Source organism: Bufo gargarizans, chromosome 10 (assembly GCF_014858855.1).
Source record: "Bufo gargarizans isolate SCDJY-AF-19 chromosome 10, ASM1485885v1, whole genome shotgun sequence".
Taxonomy (NCBI): Eukaryota; Metazoa; Chordata; class Amphibia; order Anura; family Bufonidae; genus Bufo; species Bufo gargarizans.
Window position 1 is genome coordinate 83668153 of NC_058089.1, and position 18105 is coordinate 83686257.

Below are 18105 nucleotides of genomic sequence, written 5' to 3' on the forward strand. Positions count from 1 at the left end.
TCTTGATATGATAACCTTGTGTGAGGAATATGGATTAATATTTACTGTCAGCCATGTCCTCACACCCCCCATTTGCTGACAGGATTTCCCTGCTTCAAAGCCCCCAGCCCTGATTGTAATTTTATGCACCTCTTGGCATGACTCAGTTGGCCAGGAAGACACCCCTCAGGGGGTCCAAGCTTCAAGGAGAAGTTCACACCTCTGTGCAGCAGTTGGGAGCCACCTGAATCTGCAGGAAAACCCCCAGCAGGGGGTATCTGCTTTGGCCTGGATCAATGAGATTTCCTAGACATATTGGCACCTACCTCTCATAAGGAATTATGAATCACCTGGCCACCGCAGACGCAAACCGGATACATATTTGTGTCCCGGTGGCCACGAGGTACGGTCCCATGGTCTTTGTTTACTCGTACCCAGTCGGGGTAGGGAGATACCCATATCTCCCCATAGAAGCCACCTACCGGTACCAGGTTTGGGCTCTAATTGTAGCCTGAACCCAGGCAGGTCCATTAGTCCCAGAACCATCTCCCTGTGACCCTCTGGTCTGGAGCTATGACCCCTAAAGTGTTTTGTGGGTCATTCACTGTCAGCCCAGAAGAGGGGGAGTTGACCCCTCCCTGAGGCAGGGAGGGGACGGACCAGCTGCAGGTTAAAAGCCTGGTGCCAGCAAGTAGGGGGCGTCTTTTTCTGAAGAGGGGTCGCATGCTACACATGTGTTTAGAGGGACCCAGGAAATAGCAGGAGAACACAGCCCCTCGGGTGGCCTCCTGCTCAGGACATCGCCAAGGAACTCTCATCATACTTGGTAACTTACTTTCACACTGCTTAATCCTATTGTAACCATATACCCTGTAATCTGTAACCTCAGACCACCGTATATATATTGTCTGTGTATAGTGTGTTATATCTAGTGTGCTCTTATAGCGATTAAATCTATAATTTAATCTTGTGCTATCTTGTATCTCGATCACGAATCCCCACGTCCGTGTTTTGGCCTAGTTATAAGCTACCGCGGGTTGGTTTCTGACCCTATATAATCCCGTTAGCGGACCGGGCTTATATCAAACGAGAAACTGGTGGCAGTTACCCGGGCTGAGTGTGGGCTGTTTTCACTGCGGCAGTGAAAAGGCCCTTCCAGCTTGTTGCCTCTCTGTGCCCGCGTGGACAGGAGGTGTGTGTGTAAACTATACCAGCCTGACCTTACGTGCTCCTCTGGAGGGCGTAACTTCACGTTTTTGGTAAACCCCGTGATCATACCAGGTCTCGTGAGCTCGACGTGGTTGACGTCAGCGGACACGAGGGGTGGTATTCATCACATATTGGTGGCAGCAAAGTGGGATCGAGATACTAGTGTGTGTGAGTGTGAGACCCATACTCCCAGACACTAAAGACGACCAGCAGTAGCTCTTGCTGCTGGAGTCTTAAGATCAGTTCGACACTAGACTGTCTGAGGGCAGATACAATAAGGTGTGTGTGCATCAGGTTGCAGTGGTGTCAGTGACCACCCGTTGCAATGACGGCCAGTATCACAAGGAGCAAATCGAAGGAGATGGCCGATGCTTTAAATGGGGGCGGAGAGGAGGTGGAAGGCGAGGGGGAGCACAACCAAAGCTCCCCAAGGAGCCAGTCGCCAGAGGTGAGGTCCGCGGCGGGCCTCGCTCCACCTGCCCCTCCCCCCAGCCAAGCTGGCTCAGCTGCTCTCCTACAAGCTGCCATGGACCGTCTCCAGGCTGGAGACCAGGCAGCCTCTGAGCTCCTACTGGCGGCTGCAGAGCGTCGCGAGCAAGCAGAGGCTGCAGAGCGTCGCGAGCGAGCAGAGGCTGCAGAGCGTCGCGAGCGGGCCGAGCGTGAGCACCAGCTACAGATGCTCCAGCTAAAGCTCCAATTCCAGCAGCCATCCCCAGCCCAATGTGAGTCTCCAGAGGTCCGGATTCCCAAACTGCGGGCGGAGGACTTTCCCCTACTGGACAAAGATGGGGACCTGGACACCTTTTTGTTGGCATTTGAGACAGCCTGCCATCAATACCAGCTGCCAGAGGACCAGTGGGTCAGATTCCTCACGCCACGGCTCAGGGGAAAAGCCCTTGAAATCTTCGGGTACCTGCCCAGCGAGACCATCCTGAGCTATGAGGACATCAAACAGGCTCTGGTCAGGCAGTATAACTTAACCCCTGAGTCGTACCGGAAAAGGCTCAGGAATTTGCACCGGGGTTCTACCCAGAGCTGGGCCGATCACATGCGGGCCTTGCTGAGAGCGGTCGACCAATGGACCACAGGATTGGAGCTCTCCACCGTCCAGCAGCTGAAGGAGCTCATCGCCACAGAACAGTTCTTGTGGAACTGCCCAGAGGATCTCCAGCAGTACCTCCGTGACCGGAAGCCAAAGGGGGCCTCCGCAACCGCAGCCCTGGCCGATGAATACACCAACAACAGGACTTCAGAGGCCCGGAAACCTGTCGGCTGGAGAGGGGGTAAGACGCACGCTGCACCTGCTACCCCTGCCCCTAGGCCCAAGTGGGCACCGGCCCCTGCTGCACTTTCCACGTCGGTGGGGGAACCCCGACTTTGTCACCTGTGTAAGCAGCCAGGACACTTCAAAGCCATGTGTCCCCAGCGCCCGAGGGATCCGTCCCAGTCATCAACCCGGAAACCGTCCACGGTGTTGTGTGTGGGTGGGGGTGGTGGGAGGTCCCTTGACAATGTTCAACCGGTCACCGTGGGCCAGGCCGTGGCCATGGGACTTAGAGACACCGGCGCTGAAATGACACTGGTACGGCCTGAACTGGTGACACCCTATGATTTACTGCCCGGGAGATCCCTCACTGTCTCCGGGATTGGAGGAGTGGAACCGGCGCTGCCCGTCGCCAAGGTCTATCTGGACTGGGGCGCCGGTCGAGGGGTAAGGGAGGTGGGGGTATCCGCAAATATCCCCGCCAGTGTTTTGCTGGGGACGGACCTGGGGCGGCTTGTGTCTAAGTACGTGGCCGCTGACACCCCAAGGTCCGATTCCCCAGAATGTGATGTGATGTCCCCCCCTGATAATACTGTGAATGTACCTATTATGCATGTTGATGGGGATGTGGGGGATGTAATGTGTGCCTCTCCCCTCAGTGGGGAGGGGGTCATTCCTGTCAGCTGGGCGGAAGCCCCAGGGTGTAGCCAGCAAGCCTGCTGGACCCTGTTGTCCTCCAGTGTGGTGACTGGGGGGACAAGCAGGGGGCAGACAGCTGCAGGGGGGGAGGATGCAAATGAGGTCAGGGCTGTCCCAGGAGAAGTAGGACTGCCAGGTGAACTCTCAGTGCAGTGTTCCTCCCCCACTGGGATGTCAGAGGGCCAGGTTAGTCCGTCTGGACTGGCGACTTGGTCAGGAGCCGAGGGAAAGCAGGCACTACCAGCAGTGGCAGCGGCCATAGCTGCTGTCACGCGCAGTGTGAGTGCTGGGGCCCTAGGGGCCCCTCAGGGGTCTGATGGCTTTCCCCCTTCCGACCAAGTGGCTGCCGAGTCAGAGGGAGGCCAGGAGACAGGTCCCAGGGACCTGACAGGGGACGTGGCAGTCTCGTCTATTCTGGCCATGTCCAGTCAGGAGTTTCAGGCAGCGTTAGCGGCTGACGCCAGCCTGAACGCTCTCAAGGAGCAAGCGGAACAGCCCCCCTCGGACTCAGACCTCGAGCGGATGGTCTGGGACCAAGGACGGCTGTACCGGGTCACGGTCCAGCCGGGCTCACAGGAGGCGTGGCCTAGGGACCAACAGCTAGTGGTACCCTATCAGTTCAGGAAGGAGTTGTTGCAGGTGGCGCATGAGATTCCGATGGCTGGACACCTAGGGATCGCTAAGACAAGGGCCAGATTAGCCCAGCATTTCTACTGGCCAAAGATGGGGGCTGATGTGGTTGCCTACTGCCGTTCATGTGACACCTGCCAGCGGGTGGGGAAGGCGGGGAGACGCCCCAAAGCCCCACTGGTAACGCTGCCCATAATTGAAGAGCCTTTCAGGAGGGTGGCTGTGGATCTAATTGGACCGCTGTCCATTCCCAGCAGCTCCGGGAAACGCTTCATATTGACGGTAGTAGACTATGCCACCCGGTACCCGGAGGCGGTAGCCTTGTCATCCATTCGGGCCGACAAGGTGGCTACTGCTTTGCTGGAGATTTTCTCCAGAGTGGGCTTTCCCCAGGAAATGCTCACCGACCGGGGGACCCAGTTCATGTCGCAATTGATGGAGTCCCTCTGTAAGCAAACACAGGTGCAACATCTGGTGACCAGCCCGTACCACCCACAGACAAACGGCCTGTGTGAACGATTTAATGGCACCTTAAAGCAGATGCTTAGGATGTTGGTCGACTCCCACGGGCGTGACTGGGAGCGGTACCTCCCACATCTGCTGTTTGCTTACCGAGAGGTCCCACAGGCCTCCACGGGGTTCTCCCCCTTCGAGCTCCTGTACGGGCGACGTGTGCGGGGGCCCCTGGCTCTGGTGAAAGAGGCCTGGGAGGGAGAGGTAGTCACCCCTGGAGTGTCGGTCGTCGAATATGTCATGCGCTTCCGGAACAAGATGCAGGCCTTGTCGCAGCTGGTGCACGATAATATGGAGCGGGCCCAGGCCGACCAGAAGCGATGGTATGACCAGAACGCTTGTGAGAGGACCTACCAGGTGGGTCAGAAGGTATGGGTACTGGTCCCCGTACCTCAGGACAAGCTTCAGGCGGCCTGGGAAGGCCCGTACCTCGTGCATCAGCGCCTCAATGCCGTGACGTACCTGGTCACCCTGGACCACGCCCGAGGAAGGCGTAAGGCCTTCCACGTGAACATGATGAAGGCCCATCATGAGAGGGGGGAATGTGCCCTCCCTGTCTGCAACCTCCCCGAGGAGGGGGAAGAGGAAACCCTCCTGGACATGCTCACCCAGGTGAAGGCGGGTGGGTCCATCGAGGACGTGGAGGTGGGCCAACAGCTCTTGACGGACCAACGGTCCCAGCTGTGGGCCACCCTTCACCCCTTCCGGGAATTGTTCAGCAGCAAGCCCGGAAGGACAGAGTTGGCTGTCCATCACGTGGACACTAGGGATCACCCCCCAATCCGGCGTTCAGCATATCGGGTTTCCTTGGAGGTGCAGCAGCACATGCGCCAGGAGATTGACGAGATGCTGAAGCTGGGGGTCATCCAGGCATCCAACAGCGCTTGGGCCTCGCCTGTGGTCCTCGTCCCAAAGAAGGACCGGACCACCCGGTTCTGTGTGGACTACAGGGGACTCAACGCTGTCTCGGTCACCGATGCGTACCCTATGCCACGCATCGATGACCTGCTCGATCAGTTGGCCGGGGCCCAGTACCTGACCATCATGGATCTGAGCCGGGGGTACTGGCAGATTCCCCTGACCCCGGAGGCGCGGGAACGCTCTGCCTTCATCACCCCCTTTGGATTGTACGAATCCACAGTGATGCCGTTCGGCATGAAGAATGCCCCTGCCACTTTTCAGCGGATGGTCAACACGCTGCTTAAGGGACTCGAAAGGTACGCGGCCGCGTACCTGGATGACATTGCCGTCTTCAGTCCCACCTGGGAGGATCACCTGCAGCACCTGATGCAGGTGCTGGGGCGGATCCACCAGGCAGGCTTGACCATCAAGCCGGAAAAGTGCCAGCTGGGCATGAGCGAGGTCCACTACCTGGGGCACCGGGTAGGCGGGGGGACCCTTAAGCCAGAGCCCGGGAAAGTGGATGCTATCGCATCCTGGCCCACCCCCAGGACCAAGAAACAGGTGATGTCCTTCCTGGGCACCGCAGGGTACTATAGGAGGTTCGTTCCCCACTATAGTAGCCTGGCGAAGCCCTTGACGGATCTCACCAAGAAGAAGCTGCCCTCCGCAGTCGATTGGACGAACGACTGCGAGACGGCCTTCCGAGCGCTGAAGGCCGCCCTATCGAGCTTCCCTGTACTCCAGGCGGCCGACTTTACGCTGCCGTTTATAGTGCAGACTGACGCCAGTGATTTCGGCCTCGGTGCCGTACTCAGCCAGGTTGACACTACGGGCCAGGAACACCCTGTTCTGTACCTGAGTCGGAAGCTCCTGCCGAGGGAGGTGGCGTACTCCACAATGGAGAAGGAGTGCCTGGCAATTGTCTGGGCACTGCAACGGTTGCAGCCGTATTTATACGGGCGCCGCTTCACGGTGGAGACCGACCACAACCCCCTCAGTTGGTTAAACACCGTATCCGGGACGAATGGGAGGCTGCTACGCTGGAGCCTAGCTCTCCAGCAGTATCACTTGACCATTCGCCACAAAAGGGGCCGTGACCACGGGAACGCCGATGGGCTATCCCGACAAGGAGAGGGGGCGGATGGGCGCACGGGGGAGCACAGGAATGTGCTGCCCCCTGGCGCCCTCTAAAAGGGGGAGGTGTGAGGAATATGGATTAATATTTACTGTCAGCCATGTCCTCACACCCCCCATTTGCTGACAGGATTTCCCTGCTTCAAAGCCCCCAGCCCTGATTGTAATTTTATGCACCTCTTGGCATGACTCAGTTGGCCAGGAAGACACCCCTCAGGGGGTCCAAGCTTCAAGGAGAAGTTCACACCTCTGTGCAGCAGTTGGGAGCCACCTGAATCTGCAGGAAAACCCCCAGCAGGGGGTATCTGCTTTGGCCTGGATCAATGAGATTTCCTAGACATATTGGCACCTACCTCTCATAAGGAATTATGAATCACCTGGCCACCGCAGACGCAAACCGGATACATATTTGTGTCCCGGTGGCCACGAGGTACGGTCCCATGGTCTTTGTTTACTCGTACCCAGTCGGGGTAGGGAGATACCCATATCTCCCCATAGAAGCCACCTACCGGTACCAGGTTTGGGCTCTAATTGTAGCCTGAACCCAGGCAGGTCCATTAGTCCCAGAACCATCTCCCTGTGACCCTCTGGTCTGGAGCTATGACCCCTAAAGTGTTTTGTGGGTCATTCACTGTCAGCCCAGAAGAGGGGGAGTTGACCCCTCCCTGAGGCAGGGAGGGGACGGACCAGCTGCAGGTTAAAAGCCTGGTGCCAGCAAGTAGGGGGCGTCTTTTTCTGAAGAGGGGTCGCATGCTACACATGTGTTTAGAGGGACCCAGGAAATAGCAGGAGAACACAGCCCCTCGGGTGGCCTCCTGCTCAGGACATCGCCAAGGAACTCTCATCATACTTGGTAACTTACTTTCACACTGCTTAATCCTATTGTAACCATATACCCTGTAATCTGTAACCTCAGACCACCGTATATATATTGTCTGTGTATAGTGTGTTATATCTAGTGTGCTCTTATAGCGATTAAATCTATAATTTAATCTTGTGCTATCTTGTATCTCGATCACGAATCCCCACGTCCGTGTTTTGGCCTAGTTATAAGCTACCGCGGGTTGGTTTCTGACCCTATATAATCCCGTTAGCGGACCGGGCTTATATCAAACGAGAAACTGGTGGCAGTTACCCGGGCTGAGTGTGGGCTGTTTTCACTGCGGCAGTGAAAAGGCCCTTCCAGCTTGTTGCCTCTCTGTGCCCGCGTGGACAGGAGGTGTGTGTGTAAACTATACCAGCCTGACCTTACGTGCTCCTCTGGAGGGCGTAACTTCACGTTTTTGGTAAACCCCGTGATCATACCAGGTCTCGTGAGCTCGACGTGGTTGACGTCAGCGGACACGAGGGGTGGTATTCATCACACCTTGCATCAAGAATTATGGAGCATTTCTCCAACCACCAGTCTCCACACAAGTTTCATGAGATCAGAGAAACTTTTCTGCTTACTTCCAGAAACAGCGCCCCACTAGGCCATGGGCTGCGTCTAGTATTCAAGTTAATGGAGCTGAATTACATAGACAGGGGTAGCGCTGTTTCTAAAGCAATGCAGCCAAAATTCCTTAATCTCACACAATCCTTTTTTTTTTCCAATAAAATTTTAATGTGTTTGCCGATATACCAACCTTGTCCATAAGCTGCTGAGCCATGGCAGAAGACTCTAAGGTGAATACCTGAAAAGGATAAAATGGAAATGCTAGGCAGTAATGCAAAACGTTCTGCTTGTACAAAGGCAAACATTATGTATTGCTTGCTAAACTTCAGGTTTAATTTAATAATAAATTGCAGTTCGAGGGTTGCTCCAAACTGCACAGTCAGACTGCTGTAATAGCAGAATGCAGACTACACAGCCAGACCTCTGTTATACAAGGATAGTCCACCATACTATACATCCAGGCTGCTGTTATAGGGGGCGCACCATACTATACATCCAGACTTCTGTTATAGGGGGCGCACCATACTATACATCCAGACTTCTGTTATAGGGGGCGCACCATACTATACATCCAGACTTCTGTTATAGGGGGCGCAGCATACTATACATCCAGGCTGCTGTTATAAGGGGCGCACCATACTATACATCCAGGCTGCTGTTATAAGGGGCGCACCATACTATACATCCAGACTGCTGTTATAGGGGGCGCAGCATACTATACATCCAGGCTGCTGTTATAAGGGGCGCACCATACTATACATCCAGGCTGCTGTTATAAGGGGCGCACCATACTATACATCCAGGCTGCTGTTATAAGGGGCGCACCATACTATACATCCAGGCTGCTGTTATAGGGGGCGCACCATACTATACTTCCAGACTGCTGTTATAAGGGGCGCACCATACTATACATCCAGGCTGCTGTTATAAGGGGCGCACCATACTATACATCCAGGCTGCTGTTATAGGGGGCGCACCATACTATACATCCAGACTGCTGTTATAAGGGGCGCACCATACTATACATCCAGGCTGCTGTTATAAGGGGCGCACCATACTATACATCCAGGCTGCTGTTATAAGGGGCGCACCATACTATACATCCAGACTGCTGTTATAGGGGGCGCACCATACTATACATCCAGGCTGCTGTTATAGGGGGCGCACCATACTATACATCCAGACTGCTATATAAGGGTAGCCAAGACCACTTACCAGATCAGACAGCTCTTACAGGAGCCAGTCTACACTAATGAGAAGCATTAAGGGGCATCTGTCAGCAGTTTTGTACCTATGACACAAGCAGACCTGTTACATGTGTTTTTGGCAGCTGAAGACATCTGTGTTGGTCCCATGTTCATATGTGTCCGCTGAGAAAAATAATGTTTTTATATATTCAAATAAACCTCTAGGAGCAACGGGGGCGCTGCCGTTACTCCTAGAGGCTCTGTTCTTTCTGTAACTGCTGCGCTCTCTCTACTTTGATTGACAGGGTCAGGCGTGATGACGTTTTCACTGTCTGGCCCTATTAAACTGCAGAGAGTGTGGAAGTTGCAGAGAGAGCAGAGCCTCTAGGAGGCTCATTTTCATACACTAAAACTAGACTTTTGTACTAGATTTTGACCATAAAATCTGTTTCTCTTCTGTTCATTGGGGGACACAAGCTTGACTATGGGTATAGCTGCTGCCACTAGGAGGTGGACACTAAGCACAAAACTGTGAGCTCCTCCCTTCAGCTATACCCTTCCTACAGGGACTAAGTTAAAATAGTTAGTGAAAAAGCAGTAGGAGAAGCAAGAGAAAAACAGGAAAACCAAACAATGTACAAACCCAGAACCACGCAGGCCACAAATAGGCCTGTGAAAAGAGAGAGTGGGTGGGAGCCGTGTCCCCCAATGAACGGAAGAGAAACAGAATTCACGGTAAGTACAAAAATCCAAACAGATGAAGATAGCCTGTCATGCAGAGGAGGTCTTGGGGTTATAGGACTTGGAGCCCTTTTGACGGGGAAGCCAGGAAGGGCGAGGTTTGAAGGAAGGCTTGCGCTTCTGATCCGGGACAGACTTGTCGGTTGGCCGCTTGGGGCTGGAAAAACTCAGAAAGGGGCGAAAAATAGACTTATGCTTTTTGGACTCGTTGAAACGAACCCTGTTCTGTGGTAAATGAGTGCTCTTACTGCCTGTAGCATCAGAAATGATCTAATCCAGGCGCTTGCCAAAAAGTCTGCCCTCAAAATAGAGCCGGTCCCCGGCGAAAATGTGGGGAAGCACAGGCCCGACCCTTTCTGCTGTCCCTGCTCCGCAACCCCCCCCCCCCTCACGGGATAGCGGAGCTGCCGCTAGAGCTCCAGCCGAATGGAGATGCCGGCCGGGAGAGAAGAACCCGCGGGGAGCCGATGCGGGAGTACGCCGCAGAGAAGCCAGGCCCTAATTAGCAGCTACGCCGGCAGAGCACAGGCCCGGGACCGCCGAGAAGGAGGAAGGGCCCCGTTGAGACGGGGCATTGCGCACCGGAGGCTTCTCCAGCTCCAGAAGAAAAGAAAGAAAGAAAAATCAAAAAAGGAAAAAATTTGCAGACCTGCATAGCAGGGAGGTCTGCCTCCTACAGACATTAAGCTAGAACTGATTTAGCTTAGTCCCTGTAGGAAGGGTATAACTGAAGGAAGGAGCTCACACTTTTGTGCTTAGTGTCCCATGGTCAAGCATGTGTCCCCCAATTATATGGATGAGAAAACATGTTTCTCAGCAACGTAGGCACATATGAACACGGGACCAACACAGATGCCTTCAGCTGCCAGGAGCACATGCAACATGTCAGCCATTTTTTCAGATATATAGGACTGCAGATATATTAGTAAGCTGAACGATAAAGGATGAAAACCAGTAAGGATGCATATCTACAATACAGAATGTTTATTAGAAAATTAGGAATGAGTAATTAGCATATTCATCTAATCAGCAGATATATTACCTGTGAAGCCCCAACCGAATGTGCCAGCATGGGCAGTAGGCTGCCATCACTCACACACAAACACAATGAGCTTGGCGTCAGGATCTGTAGAGGAATTTCATTCAAAAATATGAAAACAAGTTTAACGTATGCATTTATTAAATTAGATTACCATATTTTTTCGCCCCATAAGATGCACTCCCCCCCCCCCCCCAAAAAAATGGGGGGAAAATGGCTCTGCGTCTTATGGGGTGAATACTAATGAGCGTTTTTATTATGGAAGCGCTAATTAGTACCGGAGGACCGGGAAGCGGTGAGGTCTCTGTACTCACTGCTTCCTGGTCCTCGGCTGTGAAGTGGCTGTGCACAGCGCAGGGCGCTCTGTGACCTTACGCTGTGCGCTGAAAAAGACAGAGCGCCGGAGGTGAGGAGTGGCGGCGTCCGGAGCAGGAGAGGTAAGTGTTTTTTTTTTTTTTTTTATGTGCTCTGTGGCAGTGGGGCTGATATGAGGCAATGGGGGCTAAAATATGGCAATGGGGGCTCATCTGAGGTCTAAAAGGTGGGTCTTATTAACATCGGGGGTCTGATTGGGGCTGTGAGCTGAGGTCTGATTACTGGTCTGATCTGGGGTCTAATTTAAAAAATTAGCTTTTTTTTTTGTGCTTACCTGTAAAATCCTTTTCTCGCTGAGTTCATTGGGGGACACAGAAGAGCATGGGTATAGCTGCTGCCACTAGGAGGCGACACTAAGCAAAAAAGTGTTAGCTCCTCCTCTCAGCTATATCCCTCCTGCAGACACTGAGCTAATCAGTTTGTACGAAAGCAGTAGGAGCAGCCAGGAGAAGCCAACAGAAAACAATAAAAAGTAAGAAAACCGGAGATGAGTCATCATCAAGAACCAGAAGGACCAATCTAGGAGAACCAGCAATGTACATACAGGGTGGGAGCTGTGTCTCCCAATGAACTCAGCAAGAAAAGCATTTTACAGGTAAGCACAAAAAAATCCTATTTTCTTGCTCGTATCATTGGGGGACACAGAAGACCATGGGACATTAAAGAGCAGTACCATGGGGAGGGAACAAGAACAGAACCAATCCAAGGCCGGTCATAAGGAAAGACACACCAGGAATCTTGAAAAGGGACAGGAAGACCCATTCCCCGGAAGGCCAACCAAAGAGCGGCTGGGCAGAAGAAAGAACAGCCTAGGGAATATAAGTCACGGCTTAGGAGACTTCAGAAGAAGTGGAGAGCACAAAGAATATCCACAAGGTGGACAAGAATGAAGACAGGACAGTCACCAAAAGCAAAGGAGCGATTGTGAAAGATACAGGAGGTAAATACAAAGCCTGGATTCAGAGGAAGAAGACGAACTGAAAATGGCATCTGGATATCAAGGGCCAAAGAAGTGCAGATGTGACAAAACTTGCCCCCCATGGGGGAAAAAGTAGGGATGCCCCAAGGCAAAGACCCCACACACCAAACTGGACTGCCAGAAGAGAAGAACACTCCAGTGGGACCATGACCAACAAGTCAGGGCTAGAGAACCTGGAAATCAGGCATGAGAATGCTCCACAAGAAAAAATTCCAGAACAAGAGAGGAGAGAAGCCATCTGATACTCCATGGAAGGCTGCCTGAACTGGTAGACCTAATCGGAAACTGCAGACAGGAACCAGAGATAAGAAAAATACTGCGTCAGGAAGGGAGTGTGGACCCCGAATGCCACAAAGTCCCAGAAACACACTGGTAACAGAACCAACACCACCCGCGCAGGCACCCCACAGCAGAAAGGGGGCATACGAGAACCCAATGGCTACGAACACTGGCCGAGCAGGCAGTAACAGTATGTGGTAGAGCGCAACTACTCGCCCTGCGGAAGCGGAGAAGTAAAAGCAGCCGATGCGGCTTAGAAGAAAACTAGCACATAGGGGTGGTAATAAGGGCAATACAACCGCTCGACCCAGTGAGGGGAGCCATGCAGACAACTCACATATGCAAACTGAATAAGTGCATACCCAAACTCCACACGGAGGGAACGCTGATGCTGTCACCGTAGTAGATTGTAGAGGCAATGCGGTACATGTAAAGGGTACAGGGCGCTAAGCCAGCGCTATAGAAATCGGTAGGTTATACCAGGTACAGAAAACGTACTAATGCCCAGCAGAAGTGAGCAAACCCCTCAGCCGCAGCGTGTCATGGCAGAACATAAGCAAAGTGCCCCCTGTGGAAGAAGGAAAAGGTAGACACAGAGGGAATGCTGTGTAGATACGGCTGGAATGCCAGGTCCGATACTCCACATGGAGGAAGTTGATGAGGAGAAAACCATAAATGTAGTGTCTACAGCCGATGCATCATGTAAGCCGCAGTTGAAGGATGAACGCAAAAATTCCCCCTGGGAAGGACTCGCAGTAGTAGCCATGGAACCGGAGTAGCCAGAATATCTATGGGCAGCGCAAAGACTGCCGCACAGGGGGGAGGCGATAGCAACCACTATGGCCTCTAGGGTCAGAGGAGAGACTCCACCTGAAAATGAGGACAACAGCAATAGCCACCAAGAATTGGTGCTAGCGCAACAATCCACCTGAGAAGGAAGACAACTGGCAATCAGAGCAGACGTTCCACCTACGGAAGGAGTGTGGATGCTGGGCGTGCCAATGACAATCAACCAAATGAGATTGCCCCTCACAGGGACTCAAGGCACAAGAAAAGGTATACCAATGGCCTGTTAGAGCTACAGGCCGACCTGGAAGACCAAGGCTGCCACATAGGCGCCAGACACCAACCCAAACTAAGACTACCTGAGGAAGGTGGTAGTGTGAAGCAGTCACAGTATCCAGCAGTAGTGCCAAAATACCACCTATGACGGGGGATAAGGCGATTGTAGGATAAGGCCACCCATGGAATGGGATGGCATGCAACAAGGAACAAATGAGAGTAGTCGCGGTAGACAATGTTGAAGCAATTACTCTACCCAAGAAAGACGGATAATGTAATAGGAGGAACAGTTTTGTAGTGGAATTACTCCGCTGAGGGAAAGAGGGGAACCGAATAGATGTACAGGGTCCCCTGGTAGTGCAAGCACTACTGGTTGTGCAACTACTCCTTCGATGGGGGGAGGGTAATGCTACAGGATCTCTAACATGCAATTGTGGTGCAACTAATCCCCCAATAGAAGGGGGAAAGCCGACAGGAGAGATGAATACTAGTAAGAGAGTAATTACTCCGCCTGAAGAGGGGTTAATGCAACCGGACGTATGGTATCCGGTGGAAGTGCAATACTCCGCCTAAGGAAGGAGGGTAAAGCGACAGTCTGTCCAGGATCCAGTGATAGTGCAATTACTCTATAGGAGGATAATGCTACAGGATCTACAGTATGCGACTGCGGTGCAGCTAAACCACCTATATAAGGGGGAAAACCGACAGGACAGATGACATCCAGCATTAATGCAATAACTCCGCCTGCGTAGGGAGCAATGCAACAGGACGCATAGTATCCAGTGGACGTGCAATTACTCCGTCTAAGGAAGAAGGGTAATGCGATAGTCTATACAGTACCCAGTGGAAGTGCAATTACTCCTCCTACGGAAGGAGAGCAATGCTACAGGCTGTACAGAACCCAGTGGGGGGTGCAATTACTCCTCCTACGGAAGAAGGGCAATGCCACAGGCTGTACAGTATCCAGTGGTAGAGCAAGTACACCGCCTATGGAAGGAGGGTAATGCTACAGGCTGTACAGTATCCTGCGCAAGGGCAATTACTCCGCCTGTGGAAGGAGGGTAATGCTACAGAACGTACAGGGACCAGTGGTGAGCGCACATATTCCGCCTAAGGGGGGATGGGAATGTGACAGGACTCACGGAATTCAGTGGTAGTGTAACTACTCCGCCTATAGAAGGAGGGGAAGCTACAGGGAGTGCGGTATCCAGCGGTAGTGCCAGGATTACGCTTACGCTACAGGACGTATGTATCCAGCATTAGGGTAAAGAAATTCTGCCTACAGAATGGCATGGGAACTAGGTTCAGAAGGACCAGATAGCTCCAAGGGTTAATAATATATAAATATATAGTTCTAAGTATATAATTCTAACAAAACAGAGCTAGGGGAACTGCACCCACATCCGTCTGTACTAATAACCAGCACTGTAAGCCTCAACAGAGAGCCCAGTAAGCTCTTTACTCAGCACAGTAGTACTGAGGCAAAGAAGGGGTTAAGCAGAAGGTTGGGGCGGAGCTTATTGGGCAGCTGGTGGGGATTAAAGCAAGCCAGGGGTGGGTTTTTTTTTAATGCATGCGCAATGTTTCAGCTGAGTAGCCTTTTTCCTATAGCTTCTCCAATGGCTTCTGAAGTCCTGCCTCTCTATACCAAGGGGGTGAGTTGGACCAAGCCCTCAGAAGGCGCTCACCCACTTAAGCCTCATGCAGACGTCCGTGGAACGCGGTCCGTGGGATACCGGACTGGCATTTCAGGAGTGCATGGCGTCATAGCAACCAATGACGCGGTGTGCGCCTGCAATGCCAGTCCGGTATCTCACGGACCGTGTTCCACAGACGTCTGCATGAGGCTTAAGTGGGTGAGCGCCTTCTGAGGGCTTGGTCCAACTCACCCCCTTGGTATAGAGAGAGGCAGGACTTCAGAAGCCATTGGAGAAGCTATAGGAAAAAGGCTACTCAGCTGAAACATTGCACATGCATAAAAAAAACTGCCGAAACTGAGGCCTCAGGTGGAGGTAAGCAGGCCTCCTTGGGGAATATTCACATGGGAAAACCTGAAAAGGGGGAGGGAGGAGGAATGGGGCCTTGAGGACTAAGAGAATACTCACCCGTCTGGCGTTTTCTGCCCCCCTGGCTCCAGCTTCAGTGTGCTACTCCTTGGTGAGGGTAGCTACACCGGTAACAGAGGGGACTTAGCAGAGGCCGGACCTGGTGACCTGAAAGCTGCCTTGATACAGAGGCTTTAGGAACCTCTAGTCCTACTTGCCTTCTAGAGACCGGTAACGGGCTTGGAGACCCCCCTGGACTCCCGTCTCTTGGGTGGAAACGCTGGCAGCTTGGAGACTGCCATCAGCCCAGATAAAGGAAAAAAAAAAAGAAAAATTAAAATAAAAAAATCTGCAGACCTGCAAAGCAGGGATGTCTGCCTCCTATGGACACTAAGCTAAAACTGATTAGCTCAGTGTCTGCAGGAGGGGTATAACTGAGAGGAGGAGCTAACACTTTTTTTTTGCTTAGTGTCGCCTCCTAGTGGCAGCAGCTATACCCATAGTCTTCCGTGTCCCCCAGCGATACGAGCGAGAAATAGTTTTTCTTATTGTCCTCCTCTAAAACCTAGGTGTGTATAGGGCGAAAAATACTAGATTAATCCCTAATATATTATCAGAATTGCTCCATTTAGAGTCTTCAAATAATAACTTGCAGGGCTAAAGGGGATCTGTCACCAGATTTCACAATATATTAAATACAACTTTTAGACCTCATGAGGCTTAGGTTCTTACTTTGAGGTTTTCCTCCCTGATATTAAAATAAACTACTCTACTTCATCTTCATTTTTACATGGATTATCAAAGCCAGTACACTAGCTTCATCAGGTCTAATATGTGCAGTTTGTATTGGGAGATCTGGTGACATCAGCAGACACAGGCTGTGTCACAACAGCAGGTGTACACAAAAGTACTGATGGACTGCTGGATTATTACTGGATCACTCCTGAAATTATGACTGCAACTCACATTATTACAGAATTTACCCGTACAATATTGCTGTATGACTCACCATCTTTAAAGCTTCTTTGTATTTGTCCATTCTGCTTTGATCATTTAATTCCCCAAATCGTGCACGGTTCCACATGATGTGAGCCCCACAGCGGCAGGCAGGACTGTCTGATGAACTCTTATCTGCTGCCCTAGAATGGTAATAAAGACAGAAGCCTGATGACTACCAGCCAACCACTCTGCATGTGTTCACCATCACATTTGTTTATTGGGCCAAAGCCCTGCATCATGGTGGTAACTGACTGGAGGATATAAACTTTAGGCTACGTTCACATTTGCAATGAGCCTTCCGTTCTGATCTGTCAGAAGAACAGAAAAAAAAAATATATGATTTATTTTGAGCATTAGCTGTGCATCAGTTTGTGTCTGATGGTTATGATGGTTTGTCCCCCAACATTATCTGCAGGGAGAGAGTTGGAAGCCCCTTGGCCTTGGGGAAGACAAATCTATGTAAGATGCACATCTTATACAAGAGGAAACATACCGGTAACTTATTTTTTTCCTAGGAACTAGCACTTTAAAAGGAGCCAGAAGCACAGCAATGTAGTGACCGCGCTGGGTTACTGCAGCTCATCTCCCATTGAAGTGAATGGGACCTGAGCTGCAGTTACTCGGTATGGCCACTATATTTTGGATGGAGCTGTGCTGTTGGCTTCTTTCAAAGTTCTAGTTGCTGCACCAGAGGCTGCATCGGTGGGGTGCGGGATGTTGGACCCCAAGTGATTGGATATTGACGACGTATCCTAAAGATAAGTCATCAATATCAGAAACCCCTTTAATACACTGGATATGCAGAACCCCATGGATGTTATGGCAAATGCGCCTGGGAGGGGATGCAAACTGCCTAAATGCGGAGAAGAGATGGCAGATATTAAACCTATGTTCTGGACAAAGGATTGGGGGCCCGTGGAGAGAAGTGCTGGACCTAATAGACAGAGTATATGTGATTTTAGTACCACTGGAGCCTATTGCGAGATTCCATGGAAATGCTTGTGATTGCAAATATGCTGGCTACAGCAGGCTGTTCCTACTTCAGCTGTTCCAGTGTTGCCGCTCCAGTCCTCATCTCCATCCTGTGATTACTTGGCTGCAGCGGTGACTCAGCTGCATACCACTTGCGACCACTGCAGCCAATCACTGGCCTCGGTTATACCATGTGATATATCACCGAGTTCAGTGATGGGCTGCAGCAGAACAGCATTGCTGGAATGCCAAGGGATATAAGTGGTGAGCCAGAGACTGGTTCAGCTGCACTGGGGCCCAGCAAGGGAGGGAGCCCTTTCCAGTGCCAGCAGAGGTGTTTATTTTTTTATTTTATCATATTTTTCACTCTCATCCTTTGCCAACAGGGTAGCTTGGGCACCTTGGGGTGGAGGTCGAGAGGGGGCGGAGTTTGGGGGGCCCTGATTGGGACTTACTATGTATCTGCTGCCCGTTCTGCCTATACTCCATAGCTGAAGGACCTGCGATGACCTCATAGCCATGTGATTTTTTTTTTAACAGTGGAAGTGGTGGTAGGACCTGTGATGAGGTCACCATCATGTGATCAGTGCAGAAAAAGGCAGCGCTCAGCAGTGGAGAGAAGTCCTAAAATACCTGTGATGCCATGGAATGAATGTAAGTG

At 51.8% G+C, this 18105-nt stretch overlaps 1 protein-coding gene across 1 annotated transcript in view; it reads right to left on the minus strand.

The window, feature by feature from the left end:
- Positions 1-18105, minus strand: part of PRMT7 (protein arginine methyltransferase 7) — a 63045-nt gene that overhangs the window by 26446 nt on the left and 18494 nt on the right. Inside the window, exons 10-12 of the mRNA XM_044269532.1 lie at positions 16483-16612; positions 10737-10820; positions 7957-8004 (exon numbers count right to left, since the gene is read on the minus strand). Of these exons, the coding sequence (XP_044125467.1) occupies positions 7957-8004; positions 10737-10820; positions 16483-16612 (262 nt within the window). The remainder of the gene's footprint in view (positions 1-7956; positions 8005-10736; positions 10821-16482; positions 16613-18105) is intronic.